The 24026-nt window shown below is 43.9% G+C and overlaps 1 protein-coding gene and 2 non-coding genes across 7 annotated transcripts in view; 1 reads left to right on the top strand and 2 right to left on the bottom strand.

Moving 5' to 3' along the window:
• LOC126094678 (ankyrin repeat and death domain-containing protein 1A-like) overlaps positions 1-24026 on the bottom strand; it is a 787090-nt gene that overhangs the window by 42593 nt on the left and 720471 nt on the right. For 2 of the 5 annotated variants that reach the window (XM_049909192.1, XM_049909191.1), the window contains exons 11-13: positions 23242-23337; positions 14711-14782; positions 6994-7213 (exon numbers count right to left, since the gene is read on the bottom strand). In XM_049909192.1, the coding sequence (XP_049765149.1) occupies positions 6994-7213; positions 14711-14782; positions 23242-23337 (388 nt within the window). The remainder of the gene's footprint in view (positions 1-6993; positions 7214-14710; positions 14783-23241; positions 23338-24026) is intronic. The other 3 variants (XM_049909194.1, XM_049909193.1, XM_049909195.1) reach the window with 3 other exon arrangements.
• Positions 15280-15353, top strand: Trnat-ugu (transfer RNA threonine (anticodon UGU)). Its single transcript has one exon. It is a non-coding gene; the product is annotated as a tRNA-Thr (tRNA).
• Positions 20529-20603, bottom strand: Trnas-uga (transfer RNA serine (anticodon UGA)). Its single transcript has one exon. It is a non-coding gene; the product is annotated as a tRNA-Ser (tRNA).

Below are 24026 nucleotides of genomic sequence, written 5' to 3' on the forward strand. Positions count from 1 at the left end.
AACCATTTGTATAGGTTGGCACCACAGCAGGGGTTCCTCTCGCCACTTCCGTTGGTACGGGGAGCGGTTTTGGTTGGAGAGAGAATGCTCGTGGAGTGCTCCGTGGGACGCGAGACGAGTGAGATCTACTGGTGGTAAGTGTGCCTTTCGATGAGAAGTTAATGTGTTTTGTGTAGGTTTTTCAAAGCTAGTCAAAGTAAACGATTCCTTAAATCGTTCATAGTTTATTATCGAGTGTGACAAATTTTACATACTAATTCACGAGTGTTAAATGCCGTAAAATCCAGGGACGGTGTAGGTTATCGTTCAGTTGAACTGTTAATCAAACACGTGGGGCCGTGTTGAGTTTATTGTGATTCAGTTCATTTCGTTTAGTATCCCCTTCGTGAGAGCATGTATATTTCGTATGATTTACGTGAGTTTATCACTGAATTTTGTGCAGTTCGTCTCACTTGATAACTTTCTTTGCTGACGCTTTTGTTTGTGAGGACCACGTAGTCGTGAACTAATGAGAAAGTCTACAGTGCCAAGGCCACAGTGATCTTCCGCTGTAAAATAGTGGAATTAACTGTGATTCTTATTTATGCCTCATTTTTATGGCAATACACTTTAATAGAAATGTTATTCATTCATCCCGTATGTTAAAATCAAGGGAACAGCACCTCTTGCTACCCACGTGTGCTATGTTGGAAGTTTTTATTTCTTTTCCTCCCAGTTAGTCTCTCAAGTGCATGTGAACGTAAGTTTTTGAGTAAACCATCCTTTGATCATTCCTCTTCCATAGATTATCGACCTTGCAGGGGACTACAAAGTAAAGTTGTAAGTAGGCTGTTTAGGTTTTTATGTTGGTAACACCACGTAGCGCTCAGTATGAAAATCACTGACTGTGCTGTGTGCAGTCTGTGGCTGGTTGGCTTTGTTGGGATATTCACTATTGTAGTGTTAGGCTGTTGGATGTGGACAGCACGAAGCGTTGTGCAATTGGAGGTGAGCCACGAGCAGTGGTGGATTTGGGGAGAGAGATGTTAAAGTTTCGAGCGGACGATCTGGATGTCTGTCCGTCAGAAAAATGAAATTTGTTTAATTGGATGTCACAAAATTATATACATATATAATGGCTTTTTGAACGCTATTAAGGAAAAGACATTGCTTGTTCTCTATCAATATCTTTCATTTGATAACTATGTCTGTCAGTAGTTACTGCTTTCAGTAGTTAGAATCTTTTATTTAGCTGGCAGTATTGGCGCTCGCTGTAGTGCAGTAGTTCGAGTAACGAGGATTTTTGTGAGGTAACTGATTCATGAAAGGTATAGGTTATTGTTAGTCAGGTCCATTCTTTAGTAGGGATTATTGAAAGTCACACTGCATTGCGCTAAAAATTTTGTGTGTCAGTTTAGTGATGATCAGAATAAGTGAAGAGAGAAATGTCTGAGTACGTTCAGATTTGCTCAGCTGTTTGAAAATCAAATAACGTTGAAGTTTATCAGCACAGACTTTCATAATTTTTCAAAGGGGACGTTCCAAAGTTGTAGGTGTAATTAATATACGGCGTAATAGATTGCAGGCAACAGCAACCATCATATTACTAATTACACATATTCATGTGTGTAATTAAACTTACCGATCAAATAAATGTTCTTTAGCCAGAATTTTGTTTACGCTCTCACTGCTAAAATTCAGCTCCATCCTTCATCCAGATCTGATGTACGGCACATCCTACTGCATTCCGTTTGAGCGACAGTTGTATTGGGCCTGCCGAAGTGGCCGAGTGGTTCTAGGCGCTACAGTCTGGAACCGCGCAACCGCTACCGTCGGAGGTTCGAATCCTGCCTCGGGCATGGATGTGTGTGATGCCCTTAGGTTACTTAGGTTTAAGTAGTGCTAAGTTCTAGGGGACTGATGACCTCAGAGCCAACTGAACCATTTGACAATTGTATTGAGGCCATACTTTACCTCCCATATTCATATTAATTGTAAAGCTAGCCCTCAATTGTAAAGATGCCTATAAATATCTTTATTATATAATTCTAAGAGATTAAGTAGTTACATTGATGGAAACGGACAGTGTTACTCCATGAAGTCCTTCGGCGAACGCTGCAAAATTGTATTCCAGTATTTCCATGCTAGTGGAATGTGCTGATTAACATTTAACCATGTTCGTGCCTTATTTAACATTTTCAGTGAATATGAAAGCCATACTTATAGATGAAAGGTGTGAAGACTGTCTGCCGTGTCTAAAGTTACTGGAACATTTCAGATGGAGATCATGACAAAAAAATGATTCAAACTGCTCTGAGTACTATGGGACTTAACATCTTAGGTTATCAGTCCACTAGAATTTAGAACTACTTAAACCTAACTATCCTAAGGACATCACACACATCCACGACGGAGGCAGGATCCGACCTTACGACCGTAGCGGTCGCGCGGAGATCATGACAGATACCCGGTGGTTGTACACGTACAGGTTATCTCCATCTTTCGAGCTTTGAGAAAGATTGAACCATTGCCATTAGGGACTTGTGAGTCGAGGCGAGGGAACTGTATGAAAGCATGTCCGAAAGAACAGACATCACACATTCAAGAAACATTCACTGCGGATGCATATTTATATTCGACTTCCAACGACAATCTAAAGTCTGTGAGCATGGATGACATGGACGTCGACCGCGGACAGGTGGTGCTAGGCGGGAGTGTTGGTTAGAGAACCTGTGTAGGAAGAGAGTGGCCCGCCGGACGATACGGCGGCCATTTTTCTGCCACACCGCAGGCGGGACTTTTGAATGGGCAGTAGTGGAGTACACACTCACCGAATCAAAAGCACAAGACAATATGGCGAAATCATTCGTTAAATGCCTTTCTTTACAGCTATAATATACTCATAGTAGCCTACTACGTACAGCACAGGAAAATTTGATACAGTGGGTGTAAAAATTATTCGTTACTTGCATTTATCTCCTTTAAAGTTCGTTTACTAGTTTACTAGACATATTCCAATTAAAGTAATGTAAATAAAAAAAATATAGTGTATAGCATTTGTTTTGTAAAGGAAGTACATAACGCTAAAGATTTGACGTACCTGTATTACGTCAGATGAATGAAAGTCGTAAGCAGCTGTTTACTTGTGACACGCAAAAAGTGTGAGACGTATTAGTACTTCTTGTCACGTCTTCAAACTTTTTGCATGTCACAAGTAAACAACTGCTTACGACATTATTTCATATATATGAATACCTCTCGTAGATAACAAACGAAAAACATTACAAAAATCAGGTAATGTTAAATGTAGGCTGCTGTAATAACGACCAAATATAACAAGAAAACTAGCGTATCCCTTCTACCCCACAGTAAGTAGGCCTATTAAAAACTGTCTTCAAGAGTACCTACAATTATTTACTACGAATAATGTTTCAGCAACCACGACAACTGCGGAAAACGTGCTTACAACTTGCCTGCGTCAACAGTCAGGCAATAGTACTAAAACCAAAATAATGCCTAGTGTTCTGATTCGGAACGAAATAAAGTTTGACGCTATAAAGTTGAATGAGCATGGTACAACGATTACAGGAACTTTCCGTTTCCAGCAAGGATTGTCAGATATTCGCTTCAGAAAAGCTTGTGATGCTACATGCGAAATCAACCTTTGCCTCTATAGGAACAACCAAATGCAGCACAACCTGGCATCGTTTACGAACGTCTGCGGAACGAATTACAGATGTCAAAAACAATACTGTACAATTACTAACGTGTTTACTTCAAACATGTAGGCCTACCGACTTCATCACAAAACGCTTCATTATTTCAACTCGTATTTAAGATCGCAAACGCTAATTACGTACTAAAAACGATATACAACTAAATCGAACATGCATGCACAACGCATGACAAGTCTCTCAATAATTCAAATACCTTTTAATCGTTTCCAAAAGTCCTCTAAACTTCAATTCAACTCAAAACCACGGCGAACATAGGAAGCGTGAGAGACGTTTGGCAGAAAAATGGCGCCAAAGCTGATCAACCAATCACGGGCAACTTCACCTACGGCCATTCTCTCTGTATACAGGCTCTCTAGTGTTGGTCAGCTGGGGAAAGTGCCAAGATAGTCCATGAAAACTGTCCGAGGGGCGCAGTGGCTAACATAACTGCCTAGTGTGTTGTTGTTGTGGTCTTTAGTCCTGAGACTGGTTTGATGCAGCTCTTCACGCCACTCTATCCTGTGCAAGCTTCTTCATCTCCCAGTACCTACTGCAACCTACATCATTCTGAATCTGCTTAGTGTATTCACCTCTTGCTCTCCCTCCATGATTTTTACCCTCCACGCTGCCCTCCAATGCTACATTTGTGATCCTTTGATGCCTCAGAACATGTCCTACCAACCGGTCCCTTTTTCTTGTCAAGTTGTACCACAAACTCCTCCCCAATTCTATACAGTACCTCCTCATTTGTTATGTGATCTATCCATCTAATCTTCAGCATTCTTCTGTAGCACCACATTTCGAAAGCTTCTATTCTCTTCTTGTCCAAACTATTTATCGTCCATTTTTCACTTCCATACATGGCTACACTCCATAAAAATACTTTCAGAAACGACTTCCTGACACTTAAATCTATACTCGATGTTAACAAATTTCTCTTCCTCAGAAACGCTTTCCTTGCCATTGCCAGTCTACATTTTATAATCTAATTCCCTCAGCATCGCTCGATTTAATTCGACTACATCCATTATCCTCGTTTTCCTTTTGTTGATGTTCATGCAAGTGATGCAGTGATGCAGTGATGCAGTGAGGAACATCTGACCAGACTGGTGTAACACTTTCCTGCTTTTGTAGTCCCGTCTTCCTCAGTTGCGTTAAATATTACGGTATATTGATAATTTTTACTTATGGACCGTCTGACAGCAACTGAATAAAACACAAATTTAGTGCCATACGCGTTTCGCCTTTATTTTCTTCAAGGCATCATCAGTGGCCTGGAATATGTACATATGTTAGCTACTTAATTTACATTTTTGTCCTGTGCCTAGAGATTATAAACAGTTCTGGTGGCTTGTATTACCTATTAAGTAGTAATTTTTTTAACTGTACTTACAGGTTGCGTGGACAATTTCTTGCATATTACGCTCCTGTTGCATTTTTGGTGTTGTTCTTCTTCTTATGAATGCCAATTTGTGGTTTTTTCCCCACATTCCACAGAACTATGAACTGAACGCTTGTTTCAATGCAATGTTTTGGTTTCTGTTGCCGACTACCAAATGTTTTGCCAAAGATCGAATGTTATTGCCAAACTTTCGAGTGTAATTATTGAAGTATCTGTGATCTGTTCGTGTATGCACATGTGTGTGCGTTTGTGTATGTGTGTGTGTGTGTGTGTTTTGGCGTGATATAATTTTTTTGCGCTGTGTGTGTGTGTGTGTGTGTGTGTGTGTGTGTGTGGGTGTGTCGAGATGGTGTGGGGAAGAGTTTTTTTTGTTTTATATTATCATTTCCTTTATTAAGTGTAGTAGGGAGCCCGTGCTAAAGTGTGATTGTTCATTTATCACATGTTTTTTTCTGCTATGGCTTTCTGGATGTGGAAGTTTTCTTGCATTTGTATAAGATGATTGTCATGGTTGCTTATTCTCATTATTTTCATTTCTTGTTCCATGTTTGTAGGATGATGGCTATGGTGTTTTAAATGCCCTGCAAATATGGAATGGTTTGTTTCATGCTGTGTGATGTATTGCAGTGTACATAGGCATGACATGCAGGAATTTTGAAACAAGATACAAAGAACATATCAGATGTTGGAAGTATGAAACAAACCAAACATCCGGACACACACACACACACACACACACACAAACAGCCCACAAAAAAATTATACCACACCAAAATACACACACACACACACACACACACACACACACACACACACACACATATAAGCAGAGCCAACAAAAAAATGCCGCACCGTAACACACACACAGCACAAAAAAATTATATCACGCCAAAACACACACACACACAAACACACACACACACACACACACACACACACACACACATACACACAAACGCACACACATATGCATACACGAACAGATCACAGATTAATAATTACACTCGAAAGTTTGGCAATAACATTCGATCTTTGGCAAAAACATTTGACAGTCGGCTACAGAAACCAAAACATTGCATTGAAACAAGCGTTCAGTTCATAGTGCTGTGGAATGTGGGAAAAAAACCGCAAAGTGGCATTCATAAGAGGAAGAACAACACCAAAAATGCAACAGGAGGGTAATATGTAAGAAATTGTCCACGCAACCTGTAAGTACAGTTAAAAACATTACTACTTAATAGGAAATACCAGCCACCAGAACTGTTTTAACCCATGCACAGGAGAAACATGTAAATTAAGTAGCTAACATATGTACATATTCCAGGCCACTGACGATGCGTTGCAGAAAATAAAGGCGAAACGCGTATGGCACTAAAATTGTGTTTTATTCAGTTGCTGTCAGACGGTCCATAAGTAAAAATTATCAATATACGGTAATAACGCCTTCCAATTCCTACAGAAACCAAAACATTGCATTGAAACAAGCGTTCAGTTCATAGTGCTGTGGAATGTGGGAAAAAAACCGCAAATTGGCATTCATAAGAGGAAGAACAACACCAAAAATGCAACAGGAGGGTAATATGTAAGAAATTGTCCACGCAACCTGTAAGTACAGTTAAAAACATTACTACTTAATAGGAAATACCAGCCACCAGAACTGTTTTAACCTATGCACAGGAGAAACATGTAAATTAAGTAGCTAACATACGTACATATTCCAGGCCACTGACGATGCGTTGCAGAAAATAAAGGCGAAACGCGTATGGCACTAAAATTGTGTTTTATTCAGTTGCTGTCAGACGGTCCATAAGTAAAAATTATCAATATACGGTAATAACGCCTTCCAATTCCGTGAGTGCAAGGAGTAGAGACAGTGTGCAGCGGCGCAGGCCTTACCGGTGTACTGGTGCTCGATGGCCTTGATCTGCTCGTCGGTGAAGGCCCAGTGGTGCGCGAGGCGCTTCCACTCGCCGGGCGCCAGCTGCTTGTAGGCCACCTTCCAGAGGACGGCGCGCAGCCGCTCGCTGCCAGTCGCAGCCTCGTCGCGGCTCAGCTGCCAGCGCCGCCGGCCGCGCCCCCCTCTCTCCGCGCCATCGCCGTCCTCGTCGGCCGCGTCCTGTGTACACGGCCACACTCGTTCCTCTCACTCGCCCATCACAACGGGTAAGGCGGCTGGCAGGCGAGAGTATCACACTGCTTGACCACAACTGCCACTTGCTCAGAAATAACCCACTTGCTATGGAACAACCGACAATTACTATGGAGCACCTTGAGCCGTGGTAAAAATTGCTGTTTTGAAGAGCGCGCCCCAGCGCTTAGTGTGAAGTAGTCGCCCTCCGTTTTTGGCGGTGCCGCCGCTGTGGTAATCCAGCTTTGGTGTCTTCCTCTGTTGGGAAAGGGGAAAGGTTGCCTATTCACGTGTATTTAAGGGGCGCATTGAGCTCGCCAGCGGCCGCTCCTGTATTCCCGTGTCCCACCTGCTCTCCACCTCTCCACCCTCCTTACCCTCTCCCAAGGTGGCTCCCGCCAGCTCCCCCTCCCTGATGAAGCCCTCCTCCCCTCTATCTATCTCTCCTACCAACTTTGATCCTCCCTCCCTCTTCGTGAGTTTGTTCCTTTGGGCACCCTCCCTCCCCTCTCTCCCCCTTCCCACCCTCCTCCCTTTCTCCCCACTCCTCCCCCGGGCTTCCCCTCCAGCCCTTCCTCCATCTTCTACTTCCGTCTCCTCCGCCATTGGCATCCTTGTTCACCCCTCTCCCTCCCACTCCCCCTTCTTCGCCTCTTGGCAGGTCCCCGGACTCGTACACGCTCTGTGGACATTCGCGCGCCGGAGATCATAGCCGTCAGTTTCGCGTGTGTGTGCCGTCGTTTTGTGTTTTTAGTGTCCACCGTCACGCTCATACGTTCACTTGTGCCGTCGGATTCCTCAGTATTATGTGCGCCGTGTCAACATGTCGTTACGTCGAGTGTGAACGGCTCCGTGTTTTTTTGCGCTTCTGTGACCACTATTTTTTGCCCGTCACTATGTTTATTCTGGATCTCCATTCTGTGTTATATCATTGTCAACTCTGTGGATGAAGAGCGGCGTAGCATGCCGCTGACACCCTACCTTATTGTACAGGTGTGAAAATAACAATAAAGAAAAAAAAAAGCTCGCCAGCGGATCAGTTGGTCAGCCGGGTCAGTGTGGGGCAATCAGTGTCTGTCTGTCGTCCGGAGTGCTACTCGAGTTTGTTCAGGCAGTGGTCATTGGCGGTTGTATCGATCGGTTGGTCGGTCGCGCACTGGGACACAAGATGACTCGTCCGTCTTGAGCGCCGGCGCATGTGAAGTCGCCACGTCAGTTCAGTGGGCCGCGCCGTATAGCGAGGGGTAGTGGCTTCGCGGCCGACACGAGAGCAACATGAGTCAACCCACGACATCGGTCTGGCCGGAGCGAGCTGCGACGCCGTGAGACGGGAGATCCTGCGTCCGTTGAAGCGGCTGGCAGCGGACGGTTCGGGAGAGCGTTTCGGGGGTGCTGCGCCAGGTCTTCGCCAGACATCGCAGTTTTTTTCAAGTTAAGTGATTCGTGATACGTCGTTTCATTTACTTGTTAAATTCTACTTGTTATCTTGGTCAGTCTCTCGTCCCCAGCTTGCTCGTCTGTCTCTCGTCCGCACTTGTTAGGCAGTTAGTGTCTGTCTGTCTGTCTGTCTGTCTGCCGTACGTTAATACCTGCCTCTGCATGTTTGTCGGAAACGGTGTTAACGAATTTATTCCTTGAAGTGTAACGGCCGAATTCCTGAAATACGTTTTTATCTTGTCTATCATCTTGAGAAGCGGTATATGTGTAATGTAGAGCATGTTTGTATATTTTATGTAAGACTGCATTTCATGGATTTTTTTTAATCAAGTTGCACCTTCGGTGGCAAGTAAATTTTTTTAAATGTTTTGTACCATTACCACCCTCATACGGGGTGCATAGTTTATGAGCTTGTGTGAGTTGTTAAAATTTTTAGTTCAAAGTAGTCTGGTGTGTTGCAGATTTGCACCAGTGTAGCCTTTCAGAGGTTGTGAGCGGTCGTGACTACAGCCTTGTCAAAAAGTAGCGGCAAGGTTCTCAGCCAGAAGGCTCATACTGTCAAAATTGGTTCTTTCTGCCTCTGAATAAATTGTAACTTGATATTTAGAGGGTGCTTTCTGGTTATAATATTAAATCTGTTTTAAAAAAAAGGGCTTATAGGAATAAAATTTCTATTTGCTGAAACAAATTTAATTTGTTTTCCTAAGTTACCCAATGGCAACTACTTCCACGCGCACATAGTGTGATTAAATGTGTTAATGTTCCTGATGAATCGCCAGTAATTAAAGTAAATTCTTAAGGAAAGGTTCTGAAAGTAAATCCACGGTTCACACCTGACCAATGATAGTAAGAGGAAGTGTAACGGGCGGGACTTAAATGCAGCGAAGCCTTTGCACGAAAGCTCTGTATGGATTCGACAGATGACGCAGTATGACATTTGACGAAGGTTGTTATTGAACCAACTAGTGTGACATTCCGCGTGGTACGACATGTCTGCAAGACATCTGAGTGCTCACGACCGTGTAAGTGCAGTCGGTCAGCTAGAAGACGGTCAAAGTGTCATTACTGTGCCCACGCAATGGAAGTGTCCATAAGTGGCATCTCGCGACTAAAAAAGGCCGCTGAAGTTGTAAATACTACGTGGAAGGATGTCGGTGGTAGCAAACGGACCGCCACACTGCAAGAGGAACCATACGTGGCCTTAGTGCCAAAAAGGAACAGATATCTCACTCCTAAACAGGGCCTGCAACTGCTACGGATGCACGTACCTCTGCTAGAACTACACTACTGGCCATTAAAATAGCTACACCAAGAAGAAATGCAGATGATAAACGGGTATTCATTGGACAAATATATTATACTAGAACTGACATGTGATTACATTTTCAAGCAATTTGGGTGCATAGATCCTGAGAAATCAGTACCCAGAACAACCACTTCTGGCCTTAATAACGGCCTTGATAAACCTGAGCATTGAGTCAAATAGAGCTTGGATGGCGTGTACAGGTACAGCTGCCCATGCAGCTTCAACACCATACCACAGTTCATCAAGAGTAGTGACTGGCGTATTGTGACGAGCCAGTTGCTCGGCCACCATTGACCAGACGTTTTCAATTGCTGAGACATCTGGAGAATTTGCTGGCCAGGGCAGCAGTCGAACATTTTCTGTATCCAGAAAGGCCCATGCAGGACCTGGAGCATGCGGTCGTGCATTATCCTGCTGAAATGTAGGGTTTCTCAGGGATCGAACGAAGGGTAGATCCTCGGGTCGTAACACATCTGAAATGTAACGTCCAATGTTCAAAGTGCCGTCAATGCGAACAAGAGGTGACCGAGACGTGTAACCAATGGCACCCGATACCACACGCCGGGTGATACGCCAGTATGGCAATGACGAATACACGCTTCCAATGTGCGTTCACCGCGATGTCACCAAACACGGATGCGACCATCATGATCCTGTAAACATAACCTGGATTCATCCGAAAAACGACGTTTTGCCATTCGTGCTCCCAGGTTCGTCGTAGAGTACACCATTGCAGGCGCTCCTGTCTGTGATGCAGCGTCAAGGGTAACCGCAGCCACGGTCTCCGAGCTGATAGTCCATGCTGCTGCAAACGTCGTCGAACTGTTGGTGCAGTTGGTTGTTGTGTTGCAAACGCCCCATCTGCTGACTTAGGGATCGAGACTTGGCTGCACGATCTGTTACAGCCTTGCGGATAAGATGCCTGTCATCTCGACTGCTAGTGATACGAGGCCGTTGGGATCCAGCACGGCGTTTCGTATTACCCTCTTGAGACCACCGATTCCATATTCTGCTAACAGTCATTGGATCTCGACCAACGCGAGCAGCAAAGTCGCGATACGATAAACCGCAATCGCGATAGGCTACAGTTCGACCTTTATCAAAGTCGGAAACGTGATGGTACGCATTTCTCCTCCTTACACGACGCATCAGAACAACGTTTCACCAGGCAACGCCGGTCAACTGCTGTTTGTGTATGGGAAATCCGCTGGAACCTTTACTCATGTCAGCACGTTGTAGGTGCCGCCACCGGCGCCAACCTTGTGTGAATGCTCGGAATAGCTAATCATTTGCATATCACAGCATCCTCTTCCAGTCGGTTAAATGTCGCGTCTGTAGCACGTCATCTTCATGGTGTAGCAATTTTAATGGCCAATAGTGTATCATGTTCGTTTCTATTCTCGGATGCTTGTTAAATACTTGGCACTGCAACCACGATATGGTCGAGTAACAGTTCGCTGGTGTAGCGAACGTTCTGTTTGGTGTGAACAACGGAGATCCAGATTGATGTAAATGGAAATGAGCGTTTGGCGTCATTGGCCGGGAGGCCCCTTGCGGGGCAGGTCGGTCCGCCTTGGTGCAGGTCTCATTACATTCGACGCCACATTGGGCGACCTGCGCGCCGGATGGAGACGAATTGTGATGAAGACAGCACAACACCCAGTCCCTGAGCGGAGAAAATCCCCGACCCAGCCGGGGGATCGAATCCGGGCCCATAGGACCGCAATCCGTCGCGCTGAGCACTCAGCTGTCGGGGCTGACCCATCCAGAGTGAAGTTCTCCGACGAGTCCTGTTTCACTAGGACATGTGATACTCGCCACGAGTTAGTGTGGAGAGACAAAGATCTCTGAGCACTGTGGGTCTTAACATCTGAGGTCATCAGTCCTCTAGAACATAGAACTACTTAAACCTAACTAACCTAAGGACATCAGACGCATCCATGCCCGAGGCAGGATTCGAACCTGCGACCGTAGCGGTCGCTCGGTTCCATACTGTAGCGCCTGAAACCCCTCGGCCACTCCGGCCGGCTGTGGAGAGACAGATGAACACGTTACATAGCACAGAATACTTATGATCGTCATAGATATTGCCTAGGCGGGTGTAGGCAGGCATTATGCACAATGGCCGAATACGGCTGCATCTTTTTCACAAGGTACCGGTACAGCGCACTGGTATTGCAGGGAGATTATTCTGGATCATGTTGTGGGTGCAGTAGGTCCCGACTTTCTGCTTATGGACGACAACGCCAGTGCAGACAGAACCGCAGAAGTGTCAGACACAGTGGAAAGTGAAGATATTGAACTGTTGGAATGGCCTGCGTACTTCTCAGACGTTAACCCTATAGGGAATTCTTAGGATGGTCTTGGCAGAACTGTTTACCAAGGAACACCGCCTCCCTGAACCGTGCAAGAAATGAAAACCGCTTTGGGAGAGGGGTAGGCGAGAATCCCCCAGGGACTCCTCAACAGTTTGGTAGCGTGCATGTATAACAGATGCAGAATATGCGTTAGAGCTCGAGGAAGGCATCTCCATTACTAACAGTCCGATAGCGTCTTTTATGTTGGGAATCTGACCTGTGTCAAACATGAGCGTTATTTATGGCCGTTGTCCTGCTTTCCACCACGTGTTGAAATCTGTATCATTTTTCATTATAAATATACTACGAGGGCAGTTCAATAAGTAATGCAACACATTTTTTTTCTGAAACAGGGGTTGTTTTATTCAGCATTGAAATACACCAGGTTATTCCCCAATCTTTTAGCTACACAACACTATTTTTCAACGTAATCTCCATTCAATTCTACGGCCTTACGCCACCTTGAAATGAGGGCCTGTATGCCTGCACGGTACCATTCCACTGGTCGATGTCGGAGCCAACGTCGTACTGCATCAATAACTTCTTCATCATCCGCGTAATGCCTCCCACGGATTGCGTCCTTCATTGGGCCAAACATATGGAAATCCGACGGTGCGAGATCGGGGCTGTAGGGTGCATGAGGAAGAACAGTCCACTGAAGTTTTGTGAGCTCCTCTCGGGTGCAAAGACTTGTGTGAGGTCTTGCGTTGTCATGAAGAAGGAGAAGTTCGTTCAGATTTTTGTGCCTACGAACACGCTGAAGTCGTTTCTTCAATTTCTGAAGAGTAGCACAATACACTTCAGAGTTGATCGTTTGACCATGGGGAAGGACATCGAACAGAATAACCCCTTCAGCGTCCCAGAAGACTGTAACCATGACTTTACCGGCTGAGGGTATGGCTTTAAACTTTTTCTTGGTAGGGGAGTGGGTGTGGCACCACTCCATTGATTGCCGTTTTGTTTCAGGTTCGAAGTGATGAACCCATGTTTCATCGCCTGTAACAATCTTTGACAAGAAATTGTCACACTCAGCCACATGACGAGCAAGCAATTCCGCACAGATGGTTCTCCTTTGCTCTTTATGGTGTTTGCCCAACGACTCACCGTGCTTTTGTCCACTGCCAGATCACCGTAGACATTCTGCAAGCGCCTATGAATATCTGAGATGCCCTGGTTTTCCGCCAAAAGAAACTAGATCACTGCCCGTTGTTTGCAATGCACATCCGTTACAGACGCCACTTTAACAGCTCCGTACAGCGCTGCCACCTGTCGGAAGTCAATGAAACTATACGAGACGAAGCGGGAATTTTTGAAAATATTCCACAAGAAATTTCCGGTTTTTTCAACCAAAATTGGCCGAGAAAAAAAATGTGTTGCATTACTTATTGAACTGCCCTCGTATTTCATCTCTATTACGTATGTACGATATTTCTGTGTTGTTCACTATTGCCTGCTATTATTTCTGTCCAACAATTTTAATATGTCATGGTTGTGAAACATTACCTACAGAAGTATGGAAATACGCAGCATTTGATTTCAGGGAAGATCGGTTTGGGTTCTGGAGAAATGTTGGAAGACGGGAGGCTGTGCTAACACTAGGGCTTATTCAAGAAGATAGACAGAAGCATTTAAAATTCAGATCTACTGCATCTGTAAACAATTTGATAATGTTACGTGGAATAACTTTCAAATTCTGAATGTTGAATGGACAAGTACGAGAAACGAAACGTTACCTACAACTTATGCCTGAACCACAGTGCAGATAGGATGATAAAAGGGGACCGTAATTGAGAAAGGAGTGAGACAGGGCCATAGGCTATCGCTGATGACATTATTTCTGTACACAGTGTATTCCCTGAGAAATTTTAAGCATTCAGGGATCTGGCAGGAGCGACCAATCGAAACAAAAAGTATTGTAAACATGGGCTGAAATAGGAACATTAAGAGCTAAGATGTAGTATTAGCTGTGGGACAAACCGACCTGTTAAAACGGATACTGTTGTTTTAGCTCTGGATAACCTGAATTTTTCGGTATTTGTTTGGTCTCGGTTATAACGGTATATTGTAATTTTTTGCTGATAAACGAAGAAAAACCGAAATATCACTTAGCCATAGCAGCAGTGCAAACATTTTTCATTTTTAAAAAATCTTTTTTTAAAATGCAGTAATTTTTATCTGTAAAATTTGCAGTGGTTTGAAATATTGCGTTGTAGCAGCAAATGAGAAAAGGAATCACTGCTATTTTCAATAACAATGCCGACGCAAACGAGCACCAAAGACATCCCATAAGAACTGGTACAGCGCTGCTCAGACAGTAATGCACCTGTTGCCGTGTGTCGTGGCCAAGGCACAGGCGTACCAACTTTATGCAAGACGTGCCCCCACCTGTTTTATTTGGTAGTCTCTCGCTGTCGCCGCCGGACATCCGTTGTGTTGCAGAATGGCACCAACTCTAGTCTGGAAATATTTTTAAGTAGTGACATAACAGTGAAGTACAATGCGTTATCTGGTTTAAAAGTTGAAAGATTTTCCTGTCATTTCTATGAAATTGTAAAAGACTAAGAGAATTGTGGAAACAGTAATAAATTAAACACCAGCAACAATTCAGCCATATTATACAACAAAAATAGAAAATACCTGATCTGTTGCATGCCTTTACACAACATTGCTTTATCTATACTAAGATGGTATCTGTTCTTGCGGACATGTCCGAAAGAACAGATACCATCTTAGTATATATATAGTTAAGGCTCACCGGCCACTTGACCATCTTCTTCTTCTGTGCAAATGCGCAAACAGTGCCCGAACTCTTACGGGAATCGGCAACGCGCCGCGAGTAATGAGTATAATGGGCGGGGGCACTACGAATGTAGTGCGGGACAATACGTTGAGAACGTGGGTTTCATGGGAGGCGTGCCAGAGATAAAATCCCTGCAGTCGCGCTATCCTCTGTGTCCTCGGTGGCTCAGATGGATAGAGCGTCTGCCATGTAAGCAGGAGATCCCGGGTTCGAGTCCCGGTCGGGGCACACATTTTCATCTGTCCCCGTTGACGTATGTCAACGCCTGTAAGCAGCTAAGGGTGTTCATTTCATTGTAATTTCATGCCTTTATCTGCCTGCAGCTCTTAAAAACTGACAAATTAATACGAAAAACAGAGTTCGTCATGTCAGGTTTCACCCTTAAGCACTGGCTATTCGTAATGCCCAAACAATGGTACGATCCCCGACAACAACATGAGTTTCGAGCTGAGTTTAAACAAAAATTACGATCAGTAGGTGACTTTTTGGTATTATTCAACACCTTATCACTTTTAGAGGAAAGCAGCGGACGCTGGATGGTGTAAGCTATCTTTTAAGTGCTTATTTGCTTTAGTATTTTGATTCTACGTATCTTGAAACTGAGAGAGTGAAAACTTTTTAGTGTTTGTTCGATTTCTAGGTTTATTACAGGAAAAAACAGGAATAAAAAAGCGGCAATCGGTTATTTCAAATAGCGTTTAAACTGAGCGGTTTTAACAGCCAGGTTAAACTGCCGTGGAAAAAAGCTGATATAATCGAAAGTCGGTAGTTCCAGCGATAACTGCAATCAGTAGGTGGTATGGACCAAAATAAGAAAAAAATGTCCAGTAAACATGGGATCTAAATTTTCATGTCCTAAGCTACTGAACAAGATCTCAAAGCTCTTAAGGCACGCGTGTTGCAGTCCATGTTTGGTAGACTTTCGTGCTTTGAATGATTATTCTTGCCATATCCCTCAATATTGACCATTCTTCCTGCATCATCATATACTGGGCAAACAGTAAAGAAAACGAAAGAGTAATTGGGAGAGTGATAGAGTTCAAGAAGAAAAATTTGCATGTCCTAAGAGTTTCGAGTAGTTGTTCATCTTCGCTAGTGTGGATTACATCTCTTCTACTGAACAAGATCTCAAAGCTCTTAAGGCACGCGTGTTGCAGTCCATGTTTGGTAGACTTTCGTGCTTTGAATGATTGTTCTTGCCATATCCCTCAATATTGACCATTCTTCCTGGATCATCATATACAGGGCAAACAGTAAGGAAAACGAAGGGGAAATTGGGAAAGTGATAAGAGTTCAAGAAGAAAAATTAAAAAAAATTTAAGGTTTACCAATTATTCTGTTATTCTTTGAAATTCACTAGAACGTCAAGTGAATGGATTGGATACTGTTTTCAAAAGGTGCTTTAGCATAAATATCAAACAAATTAAAACAAAAAGAAATGGAGTGTAGTCGAATTAAACGAGACTATGCTGAGAATATTAAGTTAGAGGTGAGATACTAGAAGCAGGAGATGGTCTTGGTATTTGGGCAGGAAACTAAATGAAGATTGTCGGTTTAGGGAGTGTATAAACGTGACTAGCTACAGGAAGATAAAGATTTTTGAGAAATAAACATGGAACATGAATATTTGTTGTAGGAAGTCTCTTATGGAGGCACGAGGACAGCGGACGTGGACAGTGAACAGTTCAGGCAAGTGTAGAATATAAGCTTTTGTAATCTCGTCCTATGGAAAAGTGCTGAAGACTACATGAGCAGATACAGTAACTACTGAAGAGGTGCTAATCGAACTGCGGAGAAAAGAAATGTGTGGCACAACTTGAGTAAAAGATGGGATCAGTTGATAGAACACATTCCGAGGTGTCAAGGAACTGTCAGTTTGGTAGTGAAAAAAAGTGGAAGGGCGGGGGTTAAAAACTACAGGTAGGAAGGTCCAGATTTTAGTACAGGAAGCATGTTTAAAAGGATACCCAGTATGGAGAGCTGAATTAAAAACCGGTCTTCGAACTGGAGACCAAGAAAACAACAGAACACGTGCTAAACACTGCACTTACATTCACTGCTCGTAACTCGACTAGAGGACGGAGTTGGTCATTATCATAACCTCTAATTAGTAAACTAAAATAAAACCAACCAAATACGATGGAAAGCCCTCCCTGACAATAAGAAAAAATTTTGTTGTGGCTCATGGTAGGCTAACCATAAACATAAATAGTGGTTTTTCGGGTTTTGCACCATTTCAAGCAACATTTAGTATGATCAGCCTTAATTTTAAACGAGCTGTCTTCTGTACCAATGGAATCGCTTCCTCACCGAGTATCGTGTTACCATTGACGCTCCATGGCCCAGCGGAGACATTGGCCCAGTGGACGATGCAAAACGGTGCTCGGTCCACAGCAGACACTTTTGCTGCGCAGTTGCAAGGAAACAGTCTGAACTGCAACCTTCCATGGCTGCTCAAAATGTATAATTTCGTCTAACCAAGTAGCAAAGTTAGGACTCAAAACATCGAGCTCACATTTACGAAGTTTATACCATATTTTGTTGCAGATGCTTTATCATGAAGGTTTTGTTCGTGCGGTTCTCGTCGTACTACTTTCATTAGCACTCAGCTCTCAGGACACATATTTCTTCCTTCAGTTGCTTTCGTTATCGTCGTATTAGGTACGACAAACATCTTCCGGCATTATGCCTAGCAAGCGAACTGTGTACACTGCTGCAGTAAATTATCACGAGAAAACAAGAGAGGAAGTTTCAAAGCAAAAACAGAGAACAAGAGCTAAATACACGCTTTAGAAAATAATGGTATGAGCTTATTTAATGAGTCACAAAAATACCAGTATGTGTATTTTAGCTTAACTTGCGGCATAAAACGTCGCAAGAGGTCTGTGAGCGTTAGATGAATAATAGGGCAGGTCCATGTCACCGCTTTGGGTCGCTAATAGCAAAAGCGCACTTGTCTGTAAAATGTTTCACTAACGCTTTTCTGGCATGGTCCGTCATCAAAACGTGAGAGAAAAACAGAAATCGATGTATCGGGTCGGATGGTATCTACCGGAAAATTGGTAGTAATTATTAGATGCTTACTTCCCACTGGCTCAAGAGTCATTGACAAAAGTATTGTTTTCTTGTTGATGGATTATAAAGATAAAACACAACTGAAGCCGTCAAATGATTAGTTGAACTGATGCCGAAGTCATTCTGCAGTTGTACTTGCCTTTCTTCGTTTCCTTAATGCAGGTGCGATCCACCTTCCGAAAACATGCCGGTGTGTTTCACGCTTAACACCAGCCAGCTAAATGGCAGAAGGAAGGTGTGGAAATACGGAAGCCCATCATTTGACGACTTTCTCTCCCTCCTCGTGCATACATACTCACTCATTCAACAGAGAAACTTAATTTTAAACGTTACTGACCAAGATGAAAGAAATATAGCGCAATAAAAAAACCACTTGAAAAGTGGGGTGTAGAGAAAACTGCTTGCGGCAATCCAGAAAGAATGATCAGCGATTTTCCTGCTTTACACTTCGCTGCCATCAGTGTAACTGATGGTCGGCTACATACCATTAAGCATTAAATTAAGAACTTATCAGTTAAATGACTCGGGCATTGTGAAAAACACGTTAACTAAATGATATTATTTCTACTAGTCCAGAAACGATCCACTACCTATATAATAAACCATATTTGTTAGCTGCCGCTAACCGTGGATTCTATACTGATGGTCTAGGTTTACTTCACTGTAACAATCAAAATTTGAGACTTACACTCTCTGACTTGTACACTTAATGTACATTTTAGAAGAAGATGATCGATAAGACCTTCTCATTAGTTCGAACCGAAACAATATGGCCACACTGCTCAATAATGAAAATCTTTCAGGCTCAAAGATAGCCTACTCTTATGTATTTCCATCTGTTAAATTCAAAAATCACCATGACAGATTACCCTTTGTTTTGAAGTTAAAATGACATGTCATTCTTTTTCACTGTAAAATTATAGTTTGTGTTAGTTATGGTTTTGGAGTTATCATAACTGTTAAATGACAAAATAAAACGTTCTCTAGCTTTTTGCAGGTTAAAAATGTTATTAATGCTACAGTGACTGAGAGTTTCGTATTATTTGTCTAGTAATTAGTGTAGAGTAACCGGTTTCGAGGGCTTCTGCAATGTAAAATGTTTTGAATCAAAACGCCACGAAAATAAGTAACTTCACTGCAAAAGTTTGTTACATTTGTGGCGAAAAAACATGATCGTCTCAGAAACGTAGTCTGACGCCACATTCAAAGACGGCCTACAAGCATTATTTTGGTATGACGATAGAGGAGCATGATAAGTAACAGGCTCCTCACATTCATAGCAACTCTTGGTCAGCTATACCATGAGAATGGCTGAGAAATTAAATAAAAAGGATGTTTGTCTTTCCTTGTGCCTATAGTTTGGCGGGAGCCTCCAAAGATACAAATAATTACTACTTCTGAAACTTCCTGGCAGATTAAAACTGTGTGCCCGACCGAGACTCGAACTCGGGACCTTTGCCTTTCGCGGGCAAGTGCACGACCAACTGAGCTACCGAAGCACGACTCACGTCCGGTACTCACAGCTTTACTTCTGCCAGTACCTCGTCTCCTACCTTCCAAACTTTACAGAAGCTCTCCTGCGAACCTTGCAGAACTAGCACTCCTGAAAGAAAGGATATTGCGGAGACATGGCTTAGCCACAGCCTGGGGAATGTTTCCAGAATGAGATTTTCACTCTGCAGCGGAGTGTGCGCTGATATGAAACTTCCTGGCAGATTAAAACTGTGTGCCTGACCGAGACTCGAACTCCGGACCTTTGCTTTTCGCGGGCAAGTGCTCTACCAACTGAGCTACCGAAGCACGACTCACGTCCGGTACTCACAGCTTTACTTCTGCCAGTACCTCGTCTCCTACCTTCCAAACTTTACAGAAGCTCTCCTGCGAACCTTGCAGAACTAGCACTCCTGAAAGAAAGGATATTGCGGAGACATGGCTTAGCCACAGCCTGGGGAATGTTTCCAGAATGAGATTTTCACTCTGCAGCGGAGTGTGCGCTGATATGAAACTTCCTGGCAGATTAAAACTGTGTGCCTGACCGAGACTCGAACTCGGGACCTTTGCCTTTCGCGGGCAAGTGCTCTACCAACTGAGCTACCGAAGCACGACTCACGTCCGGTACTCACAGCTTTACTTCTGCCAGTACCTCGTCTCCTACCTTCCAAACTTTACAGAAGCTCTCCTGCGACCCTTGCAGAACTAGCACTCCTGAAAGAAAGGATATTGCGGAGACATGGCTTAGCCACAGCCTGGGGAATGTTTCCAGAATGAGATTTTCACTCTGCAGCGGAGTGTGCGCTGATGTGAAACTTCCCGGCAGATTAAAACTGTGTGCCCGACCGAGACTCGAACTCGGGACCTTTGCCTTTCACGGGCAAGTGCTCTACCAACTGAGCTACCGAAGCACGACTCACGTCCGGTACTCACAGCTTTACTTCTGCCAGTACCTCGTCTCCTACCTTCCAAACTTTACAGAAGCTCTCCTGCGAACCTTGCAGAACTAGCACTCCTGAAAGAAAGGATATTGCGGAGACATGGCTTAGCCACAGCCTGGGGAATGTTTCCAGAATGAGATTTTCACTCTGCAGCGGAGTGTGCGCTGATATGAAACTTCCTGGCAGATTAAAACTGTGTGCCCGACCGAGACTCGAACTCGGGACCTTTGCCTTTCGCGGGCAAGTGCTCTACCAACTGAGCTACCGAAGCACGACTTACGTCCGGTACTCACAGCTTTACTTCTGCCAGTACCTCGTCTCCTACCTTCCAAACTTTACAGAAGCTCTCCTGCGAACCTTGCAGAACTAGCACTCCTGAAAGAAAGGATATTGCGGAGACATGGCTTAGCCACAGCCTGGGGAATGTTTCCAGAATGAGATTTTCACTCTGCAGCGGAGTGTGCGCTGATATGAAACTTCCTGGCAGATTAAAACTGTGTGCCTGACCGAGACTCGAACTCGGGACCTTTGCCTTTCGCGGGCAAGTGCTCTACCAACTGAGCTACCGAAGCACGACTCACGTCCGGTACTCACAGCTTTACTTCTGCCAGTACCTCGTCTCCTACCTTCCAAACTTTACAGAAGCTCTCCTGCGAACCTTGCAGAACTAGCACTCCTGAAAGAAAGGCTAAGCCATGTCTCCGCAATATCCTTTCTTTCAGGAGTGCTAGTTCTGCAAGGTTCGCAGGAGAGCTTCTGTAAAGTTTGGAAGGTAGGAGACGAGGTACTGGCAGAAGTAAAGCTGTGAGTACCGGACGTGAGTCGTGCTTCGGTAGCTCAGTTGATAGAGCACTTGCCCGCGAAAGGCAAAGGTCCCGAGTTCGAGTCTCGGTCGGGCACACAGTTTTAATCTGCCAGGAAGTTTCATGTCAGCGCACACTCCGCTGCAGAGTGAAAATCTCATTCTGGAATTACTACTTCTGTTTGACTCCACGCTTAAAGGCAGGATTGTCAATGAAGAAGAGAGGAGGGGTTCGGTATTGTTACGTTCCATCTGGTAGTCAACCCATTCCATGTTCAGTTGATATACCAGTTCCACTGGACCCCAGAATGATAAGCTTCATGCACAAGCTGAAGGCGGTGTGGAAGCAGAGGAATCCGACAAGCCTTTCACATCCTACGCATCAGATTTTGATAAAATAAATGAATAAATAAATAAATAAAATAAACCTCGCAGACTGAGTCAAGCAGAACTGATTAATCTCATACGAGACCTACATTTGGCGAAGGAGGAGACAGAACTAATAGGGTGGGAACGTCAGTAACGGAATCTTCTCCAAAGTGATGCCAGGGTTTCACAATAGAGACATCATCGTAGGTAATGATTCTTTTGAGAAGGAAAACGATTTTGTTGTTTGCTGTGACGTTAATGTCTTGATGAAATGTTTGAGTCTGAATCATGATCAAATGACAGAAGACTAGACTTCTGAAAGGTTAGTGTGAAAGCTGTATTGCGTCATAGCGCCTAATCGGAGTGTACTGGTGCTCCAGAGCCAACTCGCAAGAAGCAAGCCAAAAGAAAGCGACCCGATAAAGCCACCATATAATTCTGTTCCAACCCAACCAACTGCTAAACATTGATCCATCAGTTCAGAAACCTTAGAATATAACTGTTATACCTAAATGTGATACGGATTCTCAGTGTTGTTGGTATATGCAGTTAAAATGTATCGTTTTCTCTCAACCCATTAAAATAAAATATTTGCACCAATTGCGTGTAATAGAAACATTTTTCATTGTCACGGTTTTCCCAAATCAAAAGTAATAAGATTTGACTCATGAAGCGAGGTAAAATTTAAAATTATTTTTTTACTTTTGGGCAATGTAATTATGGGTTTTCGCAAGTCGCGGCAAAGTGCAGAGCCGGAGTCTTGTTTTCCCACCGTAATATGTCTTGGTAATGGTTGTGATGGTGCTTGAGTAGTGTTGTGTTGAGTTCCAGTCATTGCGATTTATTAAGTAAATGGAAGGAGCCGGGGTAAAGCCCAGTGTCAGGATACGTCTTATCCCTCTCGAGCAGCTCCAAATTGTCCCTCAAACCTCAAGCATCCATCCCAGGGGCGCATAACCATCAACGGCATAATATGTCCTCATGTCCTCCGGCGAATATATTTGAGTGTAGTACTCAGGACACTGGTGGACTGTCTGATGATCATAGACTGTTGGCCAAAAGTCAGCGATGAAAATGTCTTTCGCCGCATAGAACGTAGTCAGGTGCCCTTGGGTATAGCTCAATCGACCTAACGTGTATTTTTAAACTTGGTGATTACGAGTATAATTTATGTGTTTGAACTTGGGAACTACAGAAGGAGGTAGGAGAAAGATCCATGCATCAGATTAACGGATTAGAGAGAGACTCGGTACATAAATATCAGTTCCGTTTCTTTTTCTATACAGAGAGAAACACAAAAGTAAGAAACCGCCTAAGGGATCTAAACGTCAAGTGTGAAATCAGCTGGACGAGAGAGGTTCCTACGAGCAGAGAGACGGAAGTGCAAGTTTCCGCTACGGCCTGAGAGAGCGGCCGGCGAGCGGTGTGCGATACGTACGTTGGCCGGGTAGTCGAGCCGGGCGGTCTTGATGATCATGTCGACGATCGCGGTGAAACTGCCCCTCGCCGCGATATACAGCGGCGTCTTCCCACCCTGCAACACAGACGTCCACTGCTCACTGTGCGATCCGTCAAGGGCGGCGACGGCTTACAGGCGCGGACCCACAGTAACGCAAAGTGTACAATCAGCAGAGCGCGCATTCACTGTACCCGGCATCCGCCAAGAGTTCGTAAGTAAGATAGTTTCAACGACCTCTTATATCTGACAATACCGAATTCCAAAATAAGGTAGATCGTTGTGTTTTTTGGTGTGCGCCGCTCATTTCTACTTGTCATTGCAAATTATATTTCAGCGATCTGCCATGCTCAGATGAAACGATAAGTTCTACCGTACTGAACTATACCTGTAAGAGAGAGGGACCTCTTACTTGCAAGTCGACAAAAGAAAACACCGAAGGTTCTACGGTCTGCGATAGTACCGCGCGTACTGATGTAAATGTCACAACAACCTAAAACCTAAAAAATTCACAGTGACTGACCACTTTTTAATGAAGGGACAGGAAATAAATGAACAATAAAGACAGCGTGGTTAAGACATCTTCCTCCCGCAATCTACTGAAATTTCATTGTCTGGAAAAGAAGTGAAGCAGAAGAAACGAAACGGAGCTTTACGAGTTGATGTTATTGCAATAACTACAAAATCAAGTCAAACTCATAAAAAAACTTCACAATATGAAACCACTTATCAGTCTGACTTTCCTCCTCATTTGGCCCGGGTACATG

The sequence above is a fragment of the Schistocerca cancellata genome, chromosome 8 (genome assembly GCF_023864275.1).
Source record: "Schistocerca cancellata isolate TAMUIC-IGC-003103 chromosome 8, iqSchCanc2.1, whole genome shotgun sequence".
NCBI lineage: Eukaryota > Metazoa > Arthropoda > Insecta > Orthoptera > Acrididae > Schistocerca > Schistocerca cancellata.